General features: G+C 40.5%; 1 protein-coding gene across 1 annotated transcript in view; it reads left to right on the top strand.

The window, feature by feature from the left end:
- The first annotated feature begins 5,124 nt into the window (after nt 1-5,124).
- Nucleotides 5,125-15,867, top strand: part of atrnl1b (attractin-like 1b) — a 79,059-nt gene continuing 68,316 nt past the window's right edge. Inside the window, exons 1-11 of the mRNA XM_031751895.2 lie at nt 5,125-6,287; nt 8,210-8,293; nt 9,449-9,562; nt 9,884-10,012; nt 10,247-10,455; nt 11,209-11,383; nt 13,802-13,889; nt 14,203-14,464; nt 14,940-15,123; nt 15,251-15,405; nt 15,566-15,650. Coding sequence (XP_031607755.1) covers nt 6,037-6,287; nt 8,210-8,293; nt 9,449-9,562; nt 9,884-10,012; nt 10,247-10,455; nt 11,209-11,383; nt 13,802-13,889; nt 14,203-14,464; nt 14,940-15,123; nt 15,251-15,405; nt 15,566-15,650 — 1,736 coding nt within the window. The 5' untranslated portion in view covers nt 5,125-6,036. The remainder of the gene's footprint in view (nt 6,288-8,209; nt 8,294-9,448; nt 9,563-9,883; nt 10,013-10,246; nt 10,456-11,208; nt 11,384-13,801; nt 13,890-14,202; nt 14,465-14,939; nt 15,124-15,250; nt 15,406-15,565; nt 15,651-15,867) is intronic.

The following is a 15,867-nucleotide window of genomic DNA, read 5'->3' on the forward strand; positions in this document are numbered from 1 at the left end:
GAAAATGCGACTACAGCAACTGCAGATAACGGTAGCTAGCAGACACAGTGTGCTGCAAATGTTACAGAACAGTTTGTTTCTTTGGTGATATTTGTTGAGCTATTTGTAATGTTGCATTTGAAATTAGATGCCACTTCAAGAAACATCTTGTCCCTGCATCTTCTTTGTATCGACACCACTCTGAGGATGTGTGGGGGTGACAACATGTGGTGACTTAGCTGCTTCCATGGCATCCGCTGGAAGGGCCAGGGTGGACTACATGTAAAACAAGATTGACTTTACATTATTTTGTATTAAACGTCTTATAAGATTTACCAAAAAGTGCCGGAACACCGTTCTGAATCGTTTGACCCATGCCTTTATTATACTGCATTCAGTGAGTGTTTAAAGTGTGAATGTGAGTCAGGCATGGTGGCTCAGCATGAACTGAAAACAAGGGTGGTCCGGCATTTTTCTCCTCCACTCTTTCTGTGTGTGTCCAAGAACTGTCTAGTTAATCCAACTGGGGAATTCCTATTGTGCAGTAGACCTTTGTAAGGCCCTGACTGCGCGGGAGGTTCAAGGTCCTAAACATTCAGATTCGGATGATTTGGGGTCATCATGCTTGCCTTTTGTGTGTGTGTGTGTGTGTGTGTGTGTGAGGTATTTGCATGTATTTGTGTAACAGCAGTGGCGAGATTTCAAACACCTGAGGTTTATGTGACTGCAGTTTTGAGTCAAGGGCGCTGCTGTGGACTAGGCTACTCTCCTTGGTTCTGCTGCTGATTGAAGCACAAAGAGCATTCCTCGGCTGTGAATCAGAGGACAGAGGTCACCGACATTGCTCCAAATTAGCACTGAAACCCTCATTGAATCTTGGGCCATGTTTGCACACATATATAAAGACACATAAAGCACCACTTCAATCCCTTTGAAAGAGACCTCCCATTTATATGAGCATTTTCATCTAACCTAGTCTAAACCATGTGCCGTCTACTCACTGTTAAGTCTGGGAATTTCCAGCAAAAGTCAAACCCAATGACTCTGCTCTACCTCCCTGTTTTTTGGGAAAAGTTAGAAGAAGAATGTAGAGGGCACTGGCTTCAGAAATACTACACCTTGTAGAGATGGTGCCTATTTCCCTGCACCACAGAGGTGCGTGCACCTGACTAAACGCCAGCAGGCTCTCCCCATGGCTTAAGTGGAGGAGATCTAAGTCAAAACTGAATAATATTGTTTTTGGTTCATGTATGATCATGATTTAACCTCTTTGAAAAATAAACAGTGGTTCTTCAGATTTCAAAGAGTCTGGGTGGCTCGCGTGAAGGCTGAGGATATTCTAAGGCAATACTTTTTGAGGCAACTAAAACGATGTCTCCCAGACTTTTGATAGCCTGGAAAACGTTTTGATTGAATTTTTTTAAAGGATTATATTCTGAATAAAATCCCTAACAGTTTGGATTGTAAGTATCCAAAATACACATATTAGATTTACCCTGACTCTAACGCAAACTAGGATGAAGCTGATAGTTTATTAAACAAGATTTCAGCTACTCACTTCAAAGTACTTGAATGATGACTGAGTTATGACAACATATAGTCAACAATGTGTCTGAAAATATGAAAAAGCTGTAAACTGCAGTATAAATGAACATAAGGTCAGTTTCTGGAGGAATTTCATGCTGCACTTGCTCGTAATGTAGCATAACTGTGCACAGTTTTCTGTCTTAAAGGAAAATCAGCAGATCACCCTGCATAGATAAACCTAATTGCAAAATCTGTTTTAGTGTTGCTGTTGATTATGCATGAATTAAAAGAGGCTTCGTCACGTTGCAATATAAGTTTAACGTGTGGCTGTGCAACAGTGGCACCTGCAGGTGAAGCTGTGGAAGTGCAGAAATAAATCTGTTAAACAATTGCTGTTAATACAATTGGGACAACAGCTTTTGTATTTTTGCCTGTACACACTAACGTAATGGATTTCAAATCAATCAGTTATCATGTGATTGAATTGCAGTTTTCCAGCTTTAATTAAAGAGATTTTAGCATTAACCGTTAACACAACCCCTACTCAATTTTCAGGGGACTTAATAATAGGACTGTTTAATACTTGGATCAATATCCTTTGCAGTCAGTGACTGCCCGACATCACCAAATGCTGTGGTTTCGCCCTCGAGATCTTCTGCTTGGAATTTACTGCAGCTGCTTTGACTTGCTGCTTTCAGACTTTCTGTTTTTTTCTCCAGCAACTGAAAAAAGGTCCATCGGCTATACTGTCTTAGCTTTTTGTCCATTTACACTGATTTGCTGTATTTGGTTCAATCTGAGCAGAGTATAGCAGTTTACATGTCAGAATGTATCCTGCTGCTTCTATCAGCAGTCACTCAATCAATAAACATAGTTGCCATGTTCTAGTCACGTGACTATACTATCACATTGCCACCATCATGTTGTTTCTTTTCTCCAAGCTTTTCTTCCCATCATCCTAGTACAAGCAAATCTTAGGTTTCATCTGTCCAAAGAGTTTTTTTCCTTTCTGGGGGGCTGTGCAGACTCAGACTCTGTTTTCTGGCAAAGTCTAATTTGACTTTCTCGTTCTGAGTGTAACCAGCGGTTTGCACTTTCTTGTAAAGCCCTTTGTCTTTCCATTCACGAAGCTGTCTCTTCATTGACTATGTCAATGATACACCTGTCTTTTTGAGCATCCTTGGTTTGGTTAGATGTTGTGAAGTAATTTCTTTAACCCAAGTTAACAATTCATGCACTTTAGTTGTCTTCTGCAGTCTTTCAGACTTTCTGCTATTGCTGAGCTCCCCAGTGAGTTCTTTCTGTTTAAGGATCCACTAGATTGTTGCACTGACATTTCTTTGGGCCTCAAATTTAAAATTACAGTGAAAAGCTGTAAAATGCAAATTCAACACTCTGAATGAACTTCACATATTCTGTCTGTTTCTGTCTGCATGGTTGTCATGAAATAACAAGGGAAGGGGCCTCCCCTGGCTGTGAAACTTCTCATCGGGCAGTTGTCTGATTAATTTTGAGGCTCTGAGAATGAGAGACTGTTTAAAATTGGCTACAATTCCTGGACAGTCAATGCAAACTTTTTGTAAAACTCAAATATTGGTTTAGTTGGATTGGACTGTGGTGGTGGACCAAGGCAAAACTACAAAAATCTGGCTTTTCTTCCCAAGAAATGATCAACCTAACAAAGAATATATATTTAATTGAAGGGTTGTAACTCAAAAATGGCGTAATTGTGATTTAAAACATTAACTCATTGCTTACAATACCAGCACAGTTTAGGTGTAGATGTCTATCCTATTTTATACCCATTTCAAATCTACTATAGCAGACACCAGGATCCATCTGTCAATGAATCACCATATCCATCATATAGAAAAATAAAAGTAAACCTATCATATCACTCTCTTCACAGCTGCATCCAGCAACTGCATACTTTGCTGTGTGTCAGCTTCTTCAGCTTGGCAGCTGTCACCACAATAGAGAGCCCCATTCCCAAACAAAGACAAGTGCCTCTCCACAGAGGCAGGCTGGATCTAACATAGGGCACAGTCACAATAGAGGATCTTCAAACATTTGAAGGATAAATGACTTTTTAAAAAAGCTGCGGTCACACAGTGACCTCGTCACTGATTTATTTTACCAACCATGAGTGTCAGAGAGTAATAGACTCTTTACAGACGAATTGATCCGGCAGTATACGTACTTGAAATGCAGAAGTTGAGCGTGTGAAGCGTAGCTGTGAAAAATGATTAAAACCAAATTGTTCAAAATCATATACAAACCACAAGTTTTGCTGAATAGTTTTTCCACCATCACCTCCAGGATAATAATGCCCAGTAAATTATGGCAAAACGTATGTTTACAATTTAATAAGGTAATGTGGCATCGTTATCAAAGGGGAGGCCAGATGGAGGATGCAGTACAGTTACCAGTCACACAAACTAAATGATCACACTCCAATACTATTGCAAGCCACCATAAACCATACTGCCCCAAGTGTGCAGACTGGCTGCCACTAAGAAACTCTGAAGAAGACAGAAGGGCCATGGTTAAAAATCATTAGGACAAAACACCAAGAGAACAGACAACAGTTTAACAGTTAAAAGTGTAAAATAATCAGCACTTGACTGGAATTTGAAAGAGAAAAAAAGAATTAGACTCAGACATAGCGCAAATTTAACTACTATAAAAATATCATAGGTTTATACACATATGTGCTCAATTAATACCAGAAATTAAAGTCCACACAGCCCAGGCAGCTGTAGGTTTATGATTCCTGAATAACTGCTTTGAGATTAGTCTCTCTGTCTCAGCTATAGTAAAGCATCCAGCTTGGAAAAAATACTTTTGTTTAGCTTTTCCCTTAACCCACCAGCACCTACTGCAGCAAGTGCAAAAGCACCCAGGAGTGCCAAACCTTAAAATACAACTCACCAGGTACAATTACAGCACACATATAGCCTGGGGCACTGTGTTCAATCAGCCTCCATCATTAAGTAAGACAAAGAGGCCTTATTACACCTGATGCATGACTTTTTGTACACCCACTATTCCCAGTATTTCTAAATCCCCTAGGGATGTAAGAAATTCCGTCCATTACACATAGTTTATGTTAAATGTGATTGCAACATACCATCCACTGTTACTTTGAACTTTACAAGTATTTTTTGCATGTATTACCTTTCGTAATAAGCAAATAAACAAAAACAAAACACGTTTTGAAAAACAAAAATCAACTATTTGCGGTACATCTACTAAATAAATAAATATAGGCTAAAACATGTAAGTTTTGCTTCAGTTTTGTGTATTTAAACAAGCTAAAATCACATAAATAATAGGGGGGGGAAGCTTTATTATTAGAAGTATATACATTTATTACACGTGGAGAGAGATGTAACAACTTATTGAACAGTGATTATGATCACGTGACAGCTGTTCCGTAAGTTAGTGGCTTCTGCCTGTGAGATGCTTTAAGAATAAATAATATGTGAGCGGGACTCAACAGTTTGCTTGACCTTATAAAGTTAATAGAATTTAATTGCCGCATAGCCTAGTCCCAAAGATTTCCGACACTCTACCTTTAAATGAACTCTATTCCCGTGCGCATGCGCAGGCTGTGTTTGGTTTTTCTTTAACCTGAGGAACTGTCTAGTGTCGCTGCGCTAGCAAATCCATCGCAGCTGTAGTTCTTGTCATGTTTTCAGAGCAACGGCGTGGTTTCCCCCCCACTGGAGTACAAGGACACAACACCAAACAGTGTCGCCAAGGAAATATACGTCTAAGGATGCTGCAGTCGTTTTGGGAATAGACTAACAGGACCAACAACAGTTCAAAGTGTTTACCCAGCGCTCTCTCCGGTCGGCAAGAATAGCTCTGCTGTTTCCACATCGCAGTCACCACATCCATGTTCACTGCGGCAGCCTGCTCTCCGGGTCCTGGGCTTAACACGCTACAACCTCTTTGTTCGTCTGTGGAAAATATCCGGGAAAAGTGTTACGACCTGTGGAAGGACTGCCGTATGTTAAAGTGTGCATCCCTTTTTCAGTCCGTGGGATTGTTTACGCATTAAAATGGCTGCTCAAATGGCATTTGGGAGAGAATGGTATTGAATCAATGCAGTAACGTTAGATTACCGAGCAGAGGCTAGACAGCCAATAAGCTACATATGCTAACAAATTTAACTTGTCACAGTATTAATCGACTAAGCTACTTGAATAGCTTTAATCGATGGTCGGCTTTTTAGCTAGGTTCTTCCAACAAGAAGTAGGGTGAAGGGAATTCCTCCCACTCCAAATCTATGCATGCGGTTAACCAAGCAGCTTTTGTAAACACTTAGCAAACATTGCGACTTCTTAGCCATATTTCTCCCAAATCTTTTTAAGCAGGCTTAGCTAAAGCCCTTCATTTAAGTATGCACATCACTCAGCGAATATGCAGGACTTTTTCGTTATAATCAAAACATCCTAAATATCCGAAGCTTTCTCCCAAAGTAGACCTCAAGGCCCCGGTTTTCGGTGGAGAAACGGGGGGAAAATGGATCCTGGGGGAAACTGTAAACCTAAACTCTTTATTTTTGGATCCAAGCTGTCCATCCACAGCGATTTGCGAGGTATCAGTAGATACTTGGTGGTCTACGTTTTGTTTTACTTCGTACTGGTCACTCATGCATCCCCGGCGAAAGCGTGCGAAAAGAACTGCCTCTCTGGAAAATGTATCAATGGTTCCTGCGTCTGCGACCGGGGATGGGTAGGAGACCAGTGCCAGCACTGCCAGGGGAGGTTCAAGTAAGTGCCCTTAAAATTAAATGTCTCTGATTGTTTATGAATCTGTTTATACAAAAAGTAGGGTTAGGATCCACTTTGACCCAGTCTACCTGCTGTTTATCCTTTAAACAGCAGTGTCGGGGGGGGGGGATCGTTTAACTGGACAAACACACCTGTGTTCACTCAACTTTTTGGGGGTATTGATGAGAAAGTGATTGCACGCCACAGGCAAACTCACTTCAGTTTTATTAACTTTAAAGAGGTCCAGCTTTGGTAATAGAAAACCCATGCATTTATTATTTATCATTGCACCCTCCAAGTGTAAAGTTCATAGATGTTTATTTATACAAATGCTGTCAAATGTTTGATCTTAAATGTCTTCATGCCTTTTAATATTTGTGATGTTCTCTCCCGGGGGGGGGGTGTGTAAGGAGGTATGTTGCCTTTGCCATGTTGAGTTAAGTCAGCACATGAGAGCATGAGGTAGAAAAGCATGACTGTACCATGCCATTATTGACTTTGCGCCTCGCTTGCTGATATGGATTCCAGATACAGTCTTTAAACAAATGAGTACAACTGGGTTTTATTTTTCTGAAGGCGGAGCCCGCAGTGGATGCGAGGAAACATCTGTCATCACCTAGCTTTAACTAAAATCCAACTGAGGATGTGACTGATATATTTATCAGCTGTTGTTCCTCTGCTGATCTGCACAGGAAGTTATCAAGGCTATATAGTAATAAGGGCACTAAGTCGAGGCTTGTGTGCAAAGTACTAAAGGAAGGAGGCAGAGACAAAGTGACAAAACGAGGAAAGATTAAAATGTTCGCACTATATAATAATAACGATGTTCATCTTGACAGACGCTTATAATGACCTTTTGGCACACTTAAGGAGCACTCTGTGGAACAGAAGTACCTCGATCACAGTAATTACCCCTCTTTCAATGTGCCCTGGGTTTGCTATAAGTTGTCATCAGGCATGCTGTCAGGGAGTAACCTCCCATCAGCAGCAGACACACAAACTGTAATGAATCTTTATCTTTTAGACTCTGTTATCATTAGGAATAGGAACATTTACACGTTGCCGCCTAGCACCAACAAGTTTGAATTCCTTTCTTGAAGGTGGATTGCAGATTAATTTCTTGCTAGTGCTGTGTCGTTGATAAAAAGCACACAGACTCTTGATACGCTGAAGGGCAGACTAGTGTTTCCCTGGATACGCTCAAACACGGCCAAAACTGTTTGATAGTTAACTTGATGTTAGTGTTCACCTTCAGGAGTTATTTATAAGACTGTAAATACACCTCAGCCATATCTTTACCCTAATGTCTGCTTTTATGATGCATTATTATCTGAAGCTTATACACTTCATTTTGTCTTTATGAATTACAACCAATCTTTAGTCAGTTATCGTGGAAAAATCTAACCAAAATATAGGGGGGGTTGGGGGGGCGATTTAACTCATATTTCTTTTGATATGGGACAGTGATGTATGGCCATTAAGAAGTCATCTATCATTGTGACACACTGCTAATTTGTTTGGGACCTTCTCAGGAGACAAGTGATTGGATGTTTTGGTTGACTGGGACTTTTTTTGGGGAGACAGTTATTTTCTGGGGTCTTAAATTGAACCTTTGGATATGAATGCTGTGTGTTGTGCTGTGTTTGGACACCCATGTCAACATTTATGGGCAGAGACAAACACAGACAAGACATCTTTTTAGAGAAACACCAATAGACCTATCTGCATACAAAATATTTGATTGATATTACAACTTAATATCTTTTCAGAATCGCATATAACTTCTCTGTCAGCCTTGAAAATCTGTTTAAAAGTGATAGGGTGACTGACGCACATACCAGTCAGAAATCTTTTTTTCTTCCCCACAAATACTTGAATTTAACCAAATATAACTGTGCTGTTTTAATGTTGTGATCTTCCAGGTTGACAGAACCCTCAGGATACCTCACAGATGGTCCCATCAACTACAAGTACAAAACCAAGTGCACCTGGCTCATAGAGGGCTAGTAAGTATTTATGTAAATCATTGTGTTGTGTAGAAGCTGAGTATGCAGAATTTATTATGTAGTGCAAACTGATTAATGCAGTTAATTGAAGCTCATCAGCATCTCTATGGCGACGGGTATGCTTTTGTTGTTTACGTTATGTAGTGTAAAGCTGGCTGGCTCTGGCATTTTGAAAGTTCAATATGTTTAATAAGGATCATCATTCAGAGAAAAGAATAACCTTTACCTTACATGTTGATGCTATTTATTGTCATGGCAACAGCGGCTGCTCCAGGGCAGACAGGAAACCATGATTGCAATAAACAGTTTATATTCACTAAGATGGTTCGAGAGAAACGGAAAAAAATCATGCAGTGGTATCTGTTTAAAGAAAAAGAAACATTTTTGAGCATCTTGAAGTAGCGCTGGTTCTCAAGCTATATTCCCAAGATTACCCTGTACCCATAAACCATAGCCATTGGGTCCTCAGAATAATTTGGGGATTATTTTGGAACATGTATGCCAATTTTCTGTGGTTTAAAAGAAAAAGAAAAGTTTATTTCTTTTATTTCCTCCTTAGAGCAATGGAAACTGTGAATTGTGACACATCATACTATATTGAAATTACTCACTTCTCTCAGGGTGTAACCAGGCGTTATTGCTGCTGTAACTGGGCTTGTTAGACAGCTAACTATGTGGCGAGCTTGATGAAATAGTTGAGTCAGGCCACTGTGTCAGATAATGTTGGGCCAAAGCCAACTAAAGTAATATTATAACCAAGATAGGCTTCTTGGAAAAGCATCTTCCCTGTGCAGGGTCACTGGCAATGAAACGTTTAACAGTCCTTGATCTAAACACTTGTGATAAATTTACATGCTGCTCATCACTACACCGTGACTCAGGAGATTTAATGAGGCGTTCACTAATCGTAGGGTCAACTGTGTGTCGAAGTGTCCTTCAGTAAGATATTGAACTCAACCCAACCCATATTAGTGAGTGTGTAGGAAATGATGAAAGATGATGGGTTGTTTGCCAAGAAAAGAGAAAGTCATTATAAATATGTATTAATGTGATTTGAGTGGTCAATAAGACTGAAAAGCACTTAAAAAAAACAGTAATCTAGTTACCCTCCATTAAAACCTGAACCGTGATTCTATTGTTATTTCTCTTCTTCAGTCCAAATGCGGTTCTTCGCTTAAGATTCAACCACTTTGCCACAGAATGTAGCTGGGACCACATGTATGTCTATGATGGAGACTCGATATATGCTCCTCTAGTTGCTGTTTTCAGGTGAGTTGCTTTCGTCTTACTTTATTCCTCGATACAGATGAAATACTTTTACTCTTCTGTCACATTGTAACCAATGTGTGTACTTTTAACAAATCAGTATTGGTTTGTAAAATGAAAGAATAAATGAAATAAAGTCATGAAAAAAATTTGTTAAAATTTTGGAGTCATGGTCTCCAGACTTTTCTTCTGTGTTTGTTTAGTCAGACACGCGCAACAAGAAGTTCAAGTCAACTGCAGAGAGTTACCAATTTCTTCTTGCAATTTAGAAATGGTGCAAATTTCGAGAAAGTAATACAGATGCTTTTTTGCATTTCTCTACAGCGGTCTCATCGTGCCCGAGATACGAGGTAATGAGACGGTTCCTGAGGTTGAGACGACTTCAGGCTACGCACTATTACACTTTTTCAGCGATGCTGCCTATAACCTCACAGGATTTGAAATATTTTACTCGTAAGTACTTACCTTGTGAGTAATTATCGGCGTCACAATTCTAATGATTAGGTGTCTTTCTAATTATAGATGACAGCAAACTCTTTTCAGGCTTTTGTGTCCTTATAGCTGTTTTTCTAGTGACATGCTAAACAGTTTTTATGTCTCTCCAGTCTTTTTATTCCACTAACTGATAACACCCCTCAGTCATCCTCAGTCTGTGTTGGAGTACTAATCCAAATCATATTTGTCCAGGATCAACTCTTGTCCCAATAACTGCTCCGGCCACGGGAAGTGCACACCTGGGAACTCAGCTGCCAGCAGAGTGTACTGTGAATGCGACAAGTACTGGAAAGGCGAAGCCTGTGACATCCCTTATTGCAGAAACAACTGCGGCAGCCCCGACCACGGCTACTGCGACCTCACAGGGGAGAAGCTTTGTGTCTGCAATGACAGCTGGCAAGGTGGGAGCAAACTGCAGATCTTTTGCAGATGCTAAAAAACCTCTTAAGGTCATTTGGAACAGCTCTACTCACTCTGATCTAACCCTGTGGCATATTTCCGAAGCAGCATACACAAAATTAATTTTTTTCCAAAACAAAAGCTTATATCACACCATCTCTCAACTTATTTTGTAATCAGGTGTACTAAAGATGGACTCCTCCCATGTGCGCTGCGGTCTGCAAGGCTGCGGTGGTTTTATGTTGTAAGCTGTAATGTGTGAGCTGACAAACATAAACAGATGTGTTGTGTCGTACTGTAATGCTGATTGGCAACATGCTGATCAGGCCTGTGACGGTGCATTATTATGCGCCTCGAGCTGGAGGAAACAAAATTCTTTGGCATGATGAAACTTGACAGACTCATTAGCAGAGGTCTTCTCTGTTTTTTTTGCCATGACTTCCACTTGCACAGTCTAACATGTTTACTTCTCTCTGCCTGTCATGTTTGTTGAATTGCATTCTCCTGTTTATGGGTTTTGAGGTTTGAGAGCAGCCTGTTTCCTTTTTAAAGTTTCAGTGAGTAATTATGAAAGTAGCTGTCAGGTGCTAATGAAGAATTGCATTATGTAAATATTAAGTTGCCATGGAGCAGATATAAAGGAAACTCTAATATTAATTATTTGGGGATTTTTGTACATATGAGCGTTGGTGTTTATTATTCCTTTTTTTGTCCTGAGCTATAATTTTCTTGCTTTTTCCTGTACGTCCCTGCAGGCCCAGACTGTTCGCTGACCGTACCGTCAACAGAATCTTTCTGGGTCCTCCCCAGCGTCAAGCCCTTCGGCACATCACTCGCCAGAGCCTCCCATATGGCTGTGGTGCAAGAAAAGGTCATGTGGGTGGTGGGGGGATACACTTTCAACTACAGCTCATTCCAGATGATTCTTAAGTAAGTAGAGGTTTTTCCTCGAGCAGCATTCTCACTTTGTATGTTGTTGATGTGTTTCTGAATAGAAAAACCACCATTGCTTATTTAGGTTTTTGCTCACACACAATGTATGGCTAAACAAAGATTTCCTTTTATTCCGTGACAAAAATTGCAGATGAGTTTAGGTGTCCGTGACTTACGTTGCGATGGTGTATGTGCTGCTCTCACGAAGGCCAAATTGAGAATGTAATATTTAAAGTACTTGGATGGTGGTGTGGAAGAGTTTGCGGAATACAGGGGTGTCAAGGGGCACTGCTTTACGCCTCTGCCTTGTAACGATATGCTGTGGATCGCTGCTGCTCTATTTTAGTTATTCCCCTTCACTCTGAGACATTAGAGAATATCTTATACTTTATTCACCAGCTTCTTATTGAGAACAGCTGCAGTGTGTTTTGTCCCAGTTATGCAGAAGTTGTTTGAAATTATCGAGTGGTGACTGTGGTTTAGGTGTCTGTATGCTGGTTTAGCATGTGAAAGGTTTGCAGTTAAAATGAAAGTTCATATTCTATTTGCTTTTTATGCATTTATTTATTTTACCCTGTATACTTTTAACGTGTTATGTCTTGCCTCAGATTGTTGTGTATGTGCTGTACTTGGCACAGGAAAAAAAGATCTATTCAAATTTCTTTGGGATTTCTTTTTCTTTTGCCACAGCAGATCATCTTCCTCCTCCTTCCTTCTCTCCCTATCCCTAGCGGCCTCCTCCTCTGTCACACCAACTCTCTGCATGTCCTCCTTCACTATATCCACAAATCTTCTCTGTGGTTTTCCTCTTTTCCTCCACCTCCAGCATCTTAAATTTCTTTGGGACTACTTCTGTAAAAACGGAGAAATATGGCACACGCTCAGAGTTCTCTCGCAGTTTAGCTGATGGTTCATCTTTGTTGCTCAGACAAGCTCTCACCATCTGCTCAGTGTTTGTTCATCACCAGGTGTTATGATTCCTGTTGCTCCTGGAGTGCCTTTTTAAAATTGCTAATGTGTGATGATGTGACCAGGTGTGTGTTTTTTTTTTTTTTTTTTTTTTTTTTTTTTTTTTTTTTTTGTGTGTTTTTTTTTTTTTTTTTTTTTTTTTTGGATGTTAATGGCAGCCAACAGTAATGCATGCATTTGTCAGCCTGCTAGATTTTTAGCACAGCAAAATGTTCAGCTCGATTAAATCTAAAGACCTTGAGGTAAACTTATATTAGAAAACAAGACACTATAATAGTGTAGATTAATGTAAACTTGTATTTTTATATTTTAAATAATAATACAATGCAATTAAGAATTTTTTTATATTATGTCATTTAGTGCTGTCAGCGTTAATCTCGTTAATATGACGTTAATGGCATAACTGCATTAACGCGGCAAATCCCCGTTAGCGAGTTAACGCGGCCCCGTGAGAGGGCTGCACGCCGCTAACGCGTTAATGAGCTAACCATGCTAATGCGTTGACGCCATGCAGCCCTCGCATAGAGCTATCCTCGTTAACTTGCTAACGGGGATTTGCCGCGTTAACGCAGTTATGGCGTTAACGTCGTATTAACGAAATGAATGCTGACAGCAATAATTTCATAATAATAATTTCAATTTCTGAAAAATTATATAATGAAAGCCTTGAAACACCCCATGGCCCCCTTTATATTCACCCCTGCTTGCTGCAGGTATCTCTGCAATATAAAGTGGGAAGGCTGCCGTCATCTTTCAGCGAGTTGCTTAATTTAATCGCATCAGCTAAGTTAATAGTTTATCTGCAAATTTGAATGTAATGTCTGTAGCTTTACTGTACATTGTTGTGTAAAACACAGAGCGGTGGGTGCAGCAGCTACAAAGTTTGCTTTTCTTCTCGTCTGAGGTTGTTGATCAGGTGGTTTGATGAAGGATTTAGGCCAGCGTTTGATGGTGATTACAGGAATAAACGCTGTTGTTCTGGACGTGATAAAAATGTTTTATTCCACCTGAGCTCACAATCTCAGTAAGAGCTCCGCCTCTTCACTCCTTGTGGGTTGTATGTAGAGAGACTGCTCCACGTTAAACCCTGACAGCATCATCTTCAGTGCTGCTGTTATCAGTCTTTTTGTTTAAAACCTGTAGCCTACCTGGGCTTCATGCTGTTTTAATTTTGTATTCACACACATGCTTCTAGATGCATTTCTATTGCAGGTCTATGTGGGTGAAACACTCGCACTTGCACGGAAATTTAAACTAAGCATCAAAGCAAAAAAATTTACCTTAAGGATTTTTTTTTATCATAGCGTTATTGATCGATGAATCATTGCAGGCATGTTATGAAGCCACAGTGGGACAAAAAGTGAATATGTGTAGGGCTTTTTTTCCCCCTCTTTGGTGTGTTGGAGGTGCATTTAAAGTGTAAAATTCTGTTTCTTTACTCTGCAGCTACAACCTTGAGAGTGGCATTTGGAACACAGTTCCCATCAATAGTGGCCCCGTGCCAAGATACGGCCACTCACTTGCTGCCTGCCAGGTAAACACACACAGACTTAGAAAACCACAACAGTGACTGGGAGGGAGGAAGATTTGGGAGAAGTGGAACAAAAGCAATCAAATGTGGTTTCAGAAAAGAAAAGGTTGCTTTCAAACAGGAACTGCTTATTTCTTTGAGTAACTGAATGTTGTAACATATTCCAAACACAGAACTATTTTAAAACAACAGGAAGAGAACAACTTAATTATCGAGTTTAAAGAAAACGCAGGCTTGTCCTAGAGGCACGTTTATGGCACGTTTAGAGATGAGTACGTCCTTTAGCTTACTAAAAAAAATGCCGTCCTGTGTTTAGGATGATATCTACATGTTTGGTGGAAAACTGGAAGCCGGCTGGGAAAATGTGACGGACGAGCTGTGGGTCTTCAATGTACCCAATCGGACATGGCAGCGGAGAAACCCTGTGGTCGGCCCACCGGCCCAAGCTCAGATATACGCCGTGGAAGGACACTCGGCCCACTGCGTCCCGCTGGACAGCGGCGAGACTATCATGCTCGTCATCTTTGGCTACTCCCCCATCTACAGCTATATCAGCAATGTTCAGGAGTACAACCTGAGTGAGTCACAGCTTTCAAGTGCAGACTCTTTCACATTTTGTTTCTGCTTCTCTATCAGCTCTCTATAGCTTTCCCTTTGCACAGAGATAAATTTAAAAGCCTTGGCAAGCAAACCCAGTACGGCTGTGCTTCCAAACTGCAATGGATGGTACCCACTCATAATTGTAGACTTCTTCTTTTCTTTTTTTTTTGTAATTTAAAACCTGCCAGCAAATACTTTGTGAATCCAAAAACACCATATTTCATGACTGAATTTTTGGATAGCAGAGTCAAAGTGTCCTGTTTTATTTCTTTTTTTTTCAGTGAAAACAATAAAAAAGTATAAACAGCAGCTATGTAAACCATCCCTGAAAAAAATGTGTTTGAAGTATCAAGATACAAGAGCCCAGCTGTCTGCTTCGATTCCACTAGGAGAGATCTAATTGTATATATTTTTTTTCCCTATTAAAAATTTCTTCATATATTTTCTTTTTAGGGTCCAACATGTGGTTGGTGCCTGAGACCAAAGGTGCCATTCCCCAGGGAGGCTACGGCCACAGCAGCACGTATGACAGCGGCAGTGGCAGCATCTACGTTCATGGCGGCTATAAAGCTCTGCCCGCCAACAAATACGGCCTCGTCGATGACCTCTACCGATACGACGTGAACACGCGGACATGGTAAATAGACACAGTCGTGCTGCTCTCGTTGTTTCATTATGCATTCCAGACTATATGTGACACCGTGGGAGTTGCACATCTCCTTGGCACGGTTGTCCTTGACACGCTTGTCATGCACATGCTCCAGGTTCATTCTGAGAGAAAGCGGCTTTCCACGGTATTTGCATTCAGCTGTGCTCCTCAGCGGCACTCTGCTCGTATTTGGAGGCAACACGCACAACGACACATCCCTCAGCAACGGGGCCAAATGCTTCTCTGCTGACTTCCTCGCCTACGACATCGGTGAGAATCCTATTGTTGTTAAATAGTGCTTTATTTATTTATTTTTAAATGTATCTCTCTGTTTCACATAAAATCAGAAGTACAAACACATCCATCCGCTATGTTAACTGTTAATCACACAGCAAATCCTAAATAGTCATGTACACCTTGTTTTCCTCAGCCTGTGATGAGTGGACGCTTCTGCCCAAGCCAGACCTGCACAGGGATGTCAACCGCTTCGGTCACTCTGCTGTGGTTAGCAATGGGTGAGTGTTTCCATTGGAATTTCTATGTAGATCACCCAGATTGATTGTGAAATCAGGTTTGAAAGCCCTCTCTGTGGTGTAATCCTGTTTTGTTTCATAGAAAATGCCCAGTTTTGCCCAGTAGTAGTAATTTAAAATATTCCACTGTGGTCTCAGCACTAATTTATCTTTAGAGTGGATGACTGGGTCTCTTTGTGAGCATTAAAAGCTTAATTTT

The sequence above is a fragment of the Oreochromis aureus genome, linkage group 8 (assembly GCF_013358895.1).
Source record: "Oreochromis aureus strain Israel breed Guangdong linkage group 8, ZZ_aureus, whole genome shotgun sequence".
Taxonomy (NCBI): Eukaryota; Metazoa; Chordata; class Actinopteri; order Cichliformes; family Cichlidae; genus Oreochromis; species Oreochromis aureus.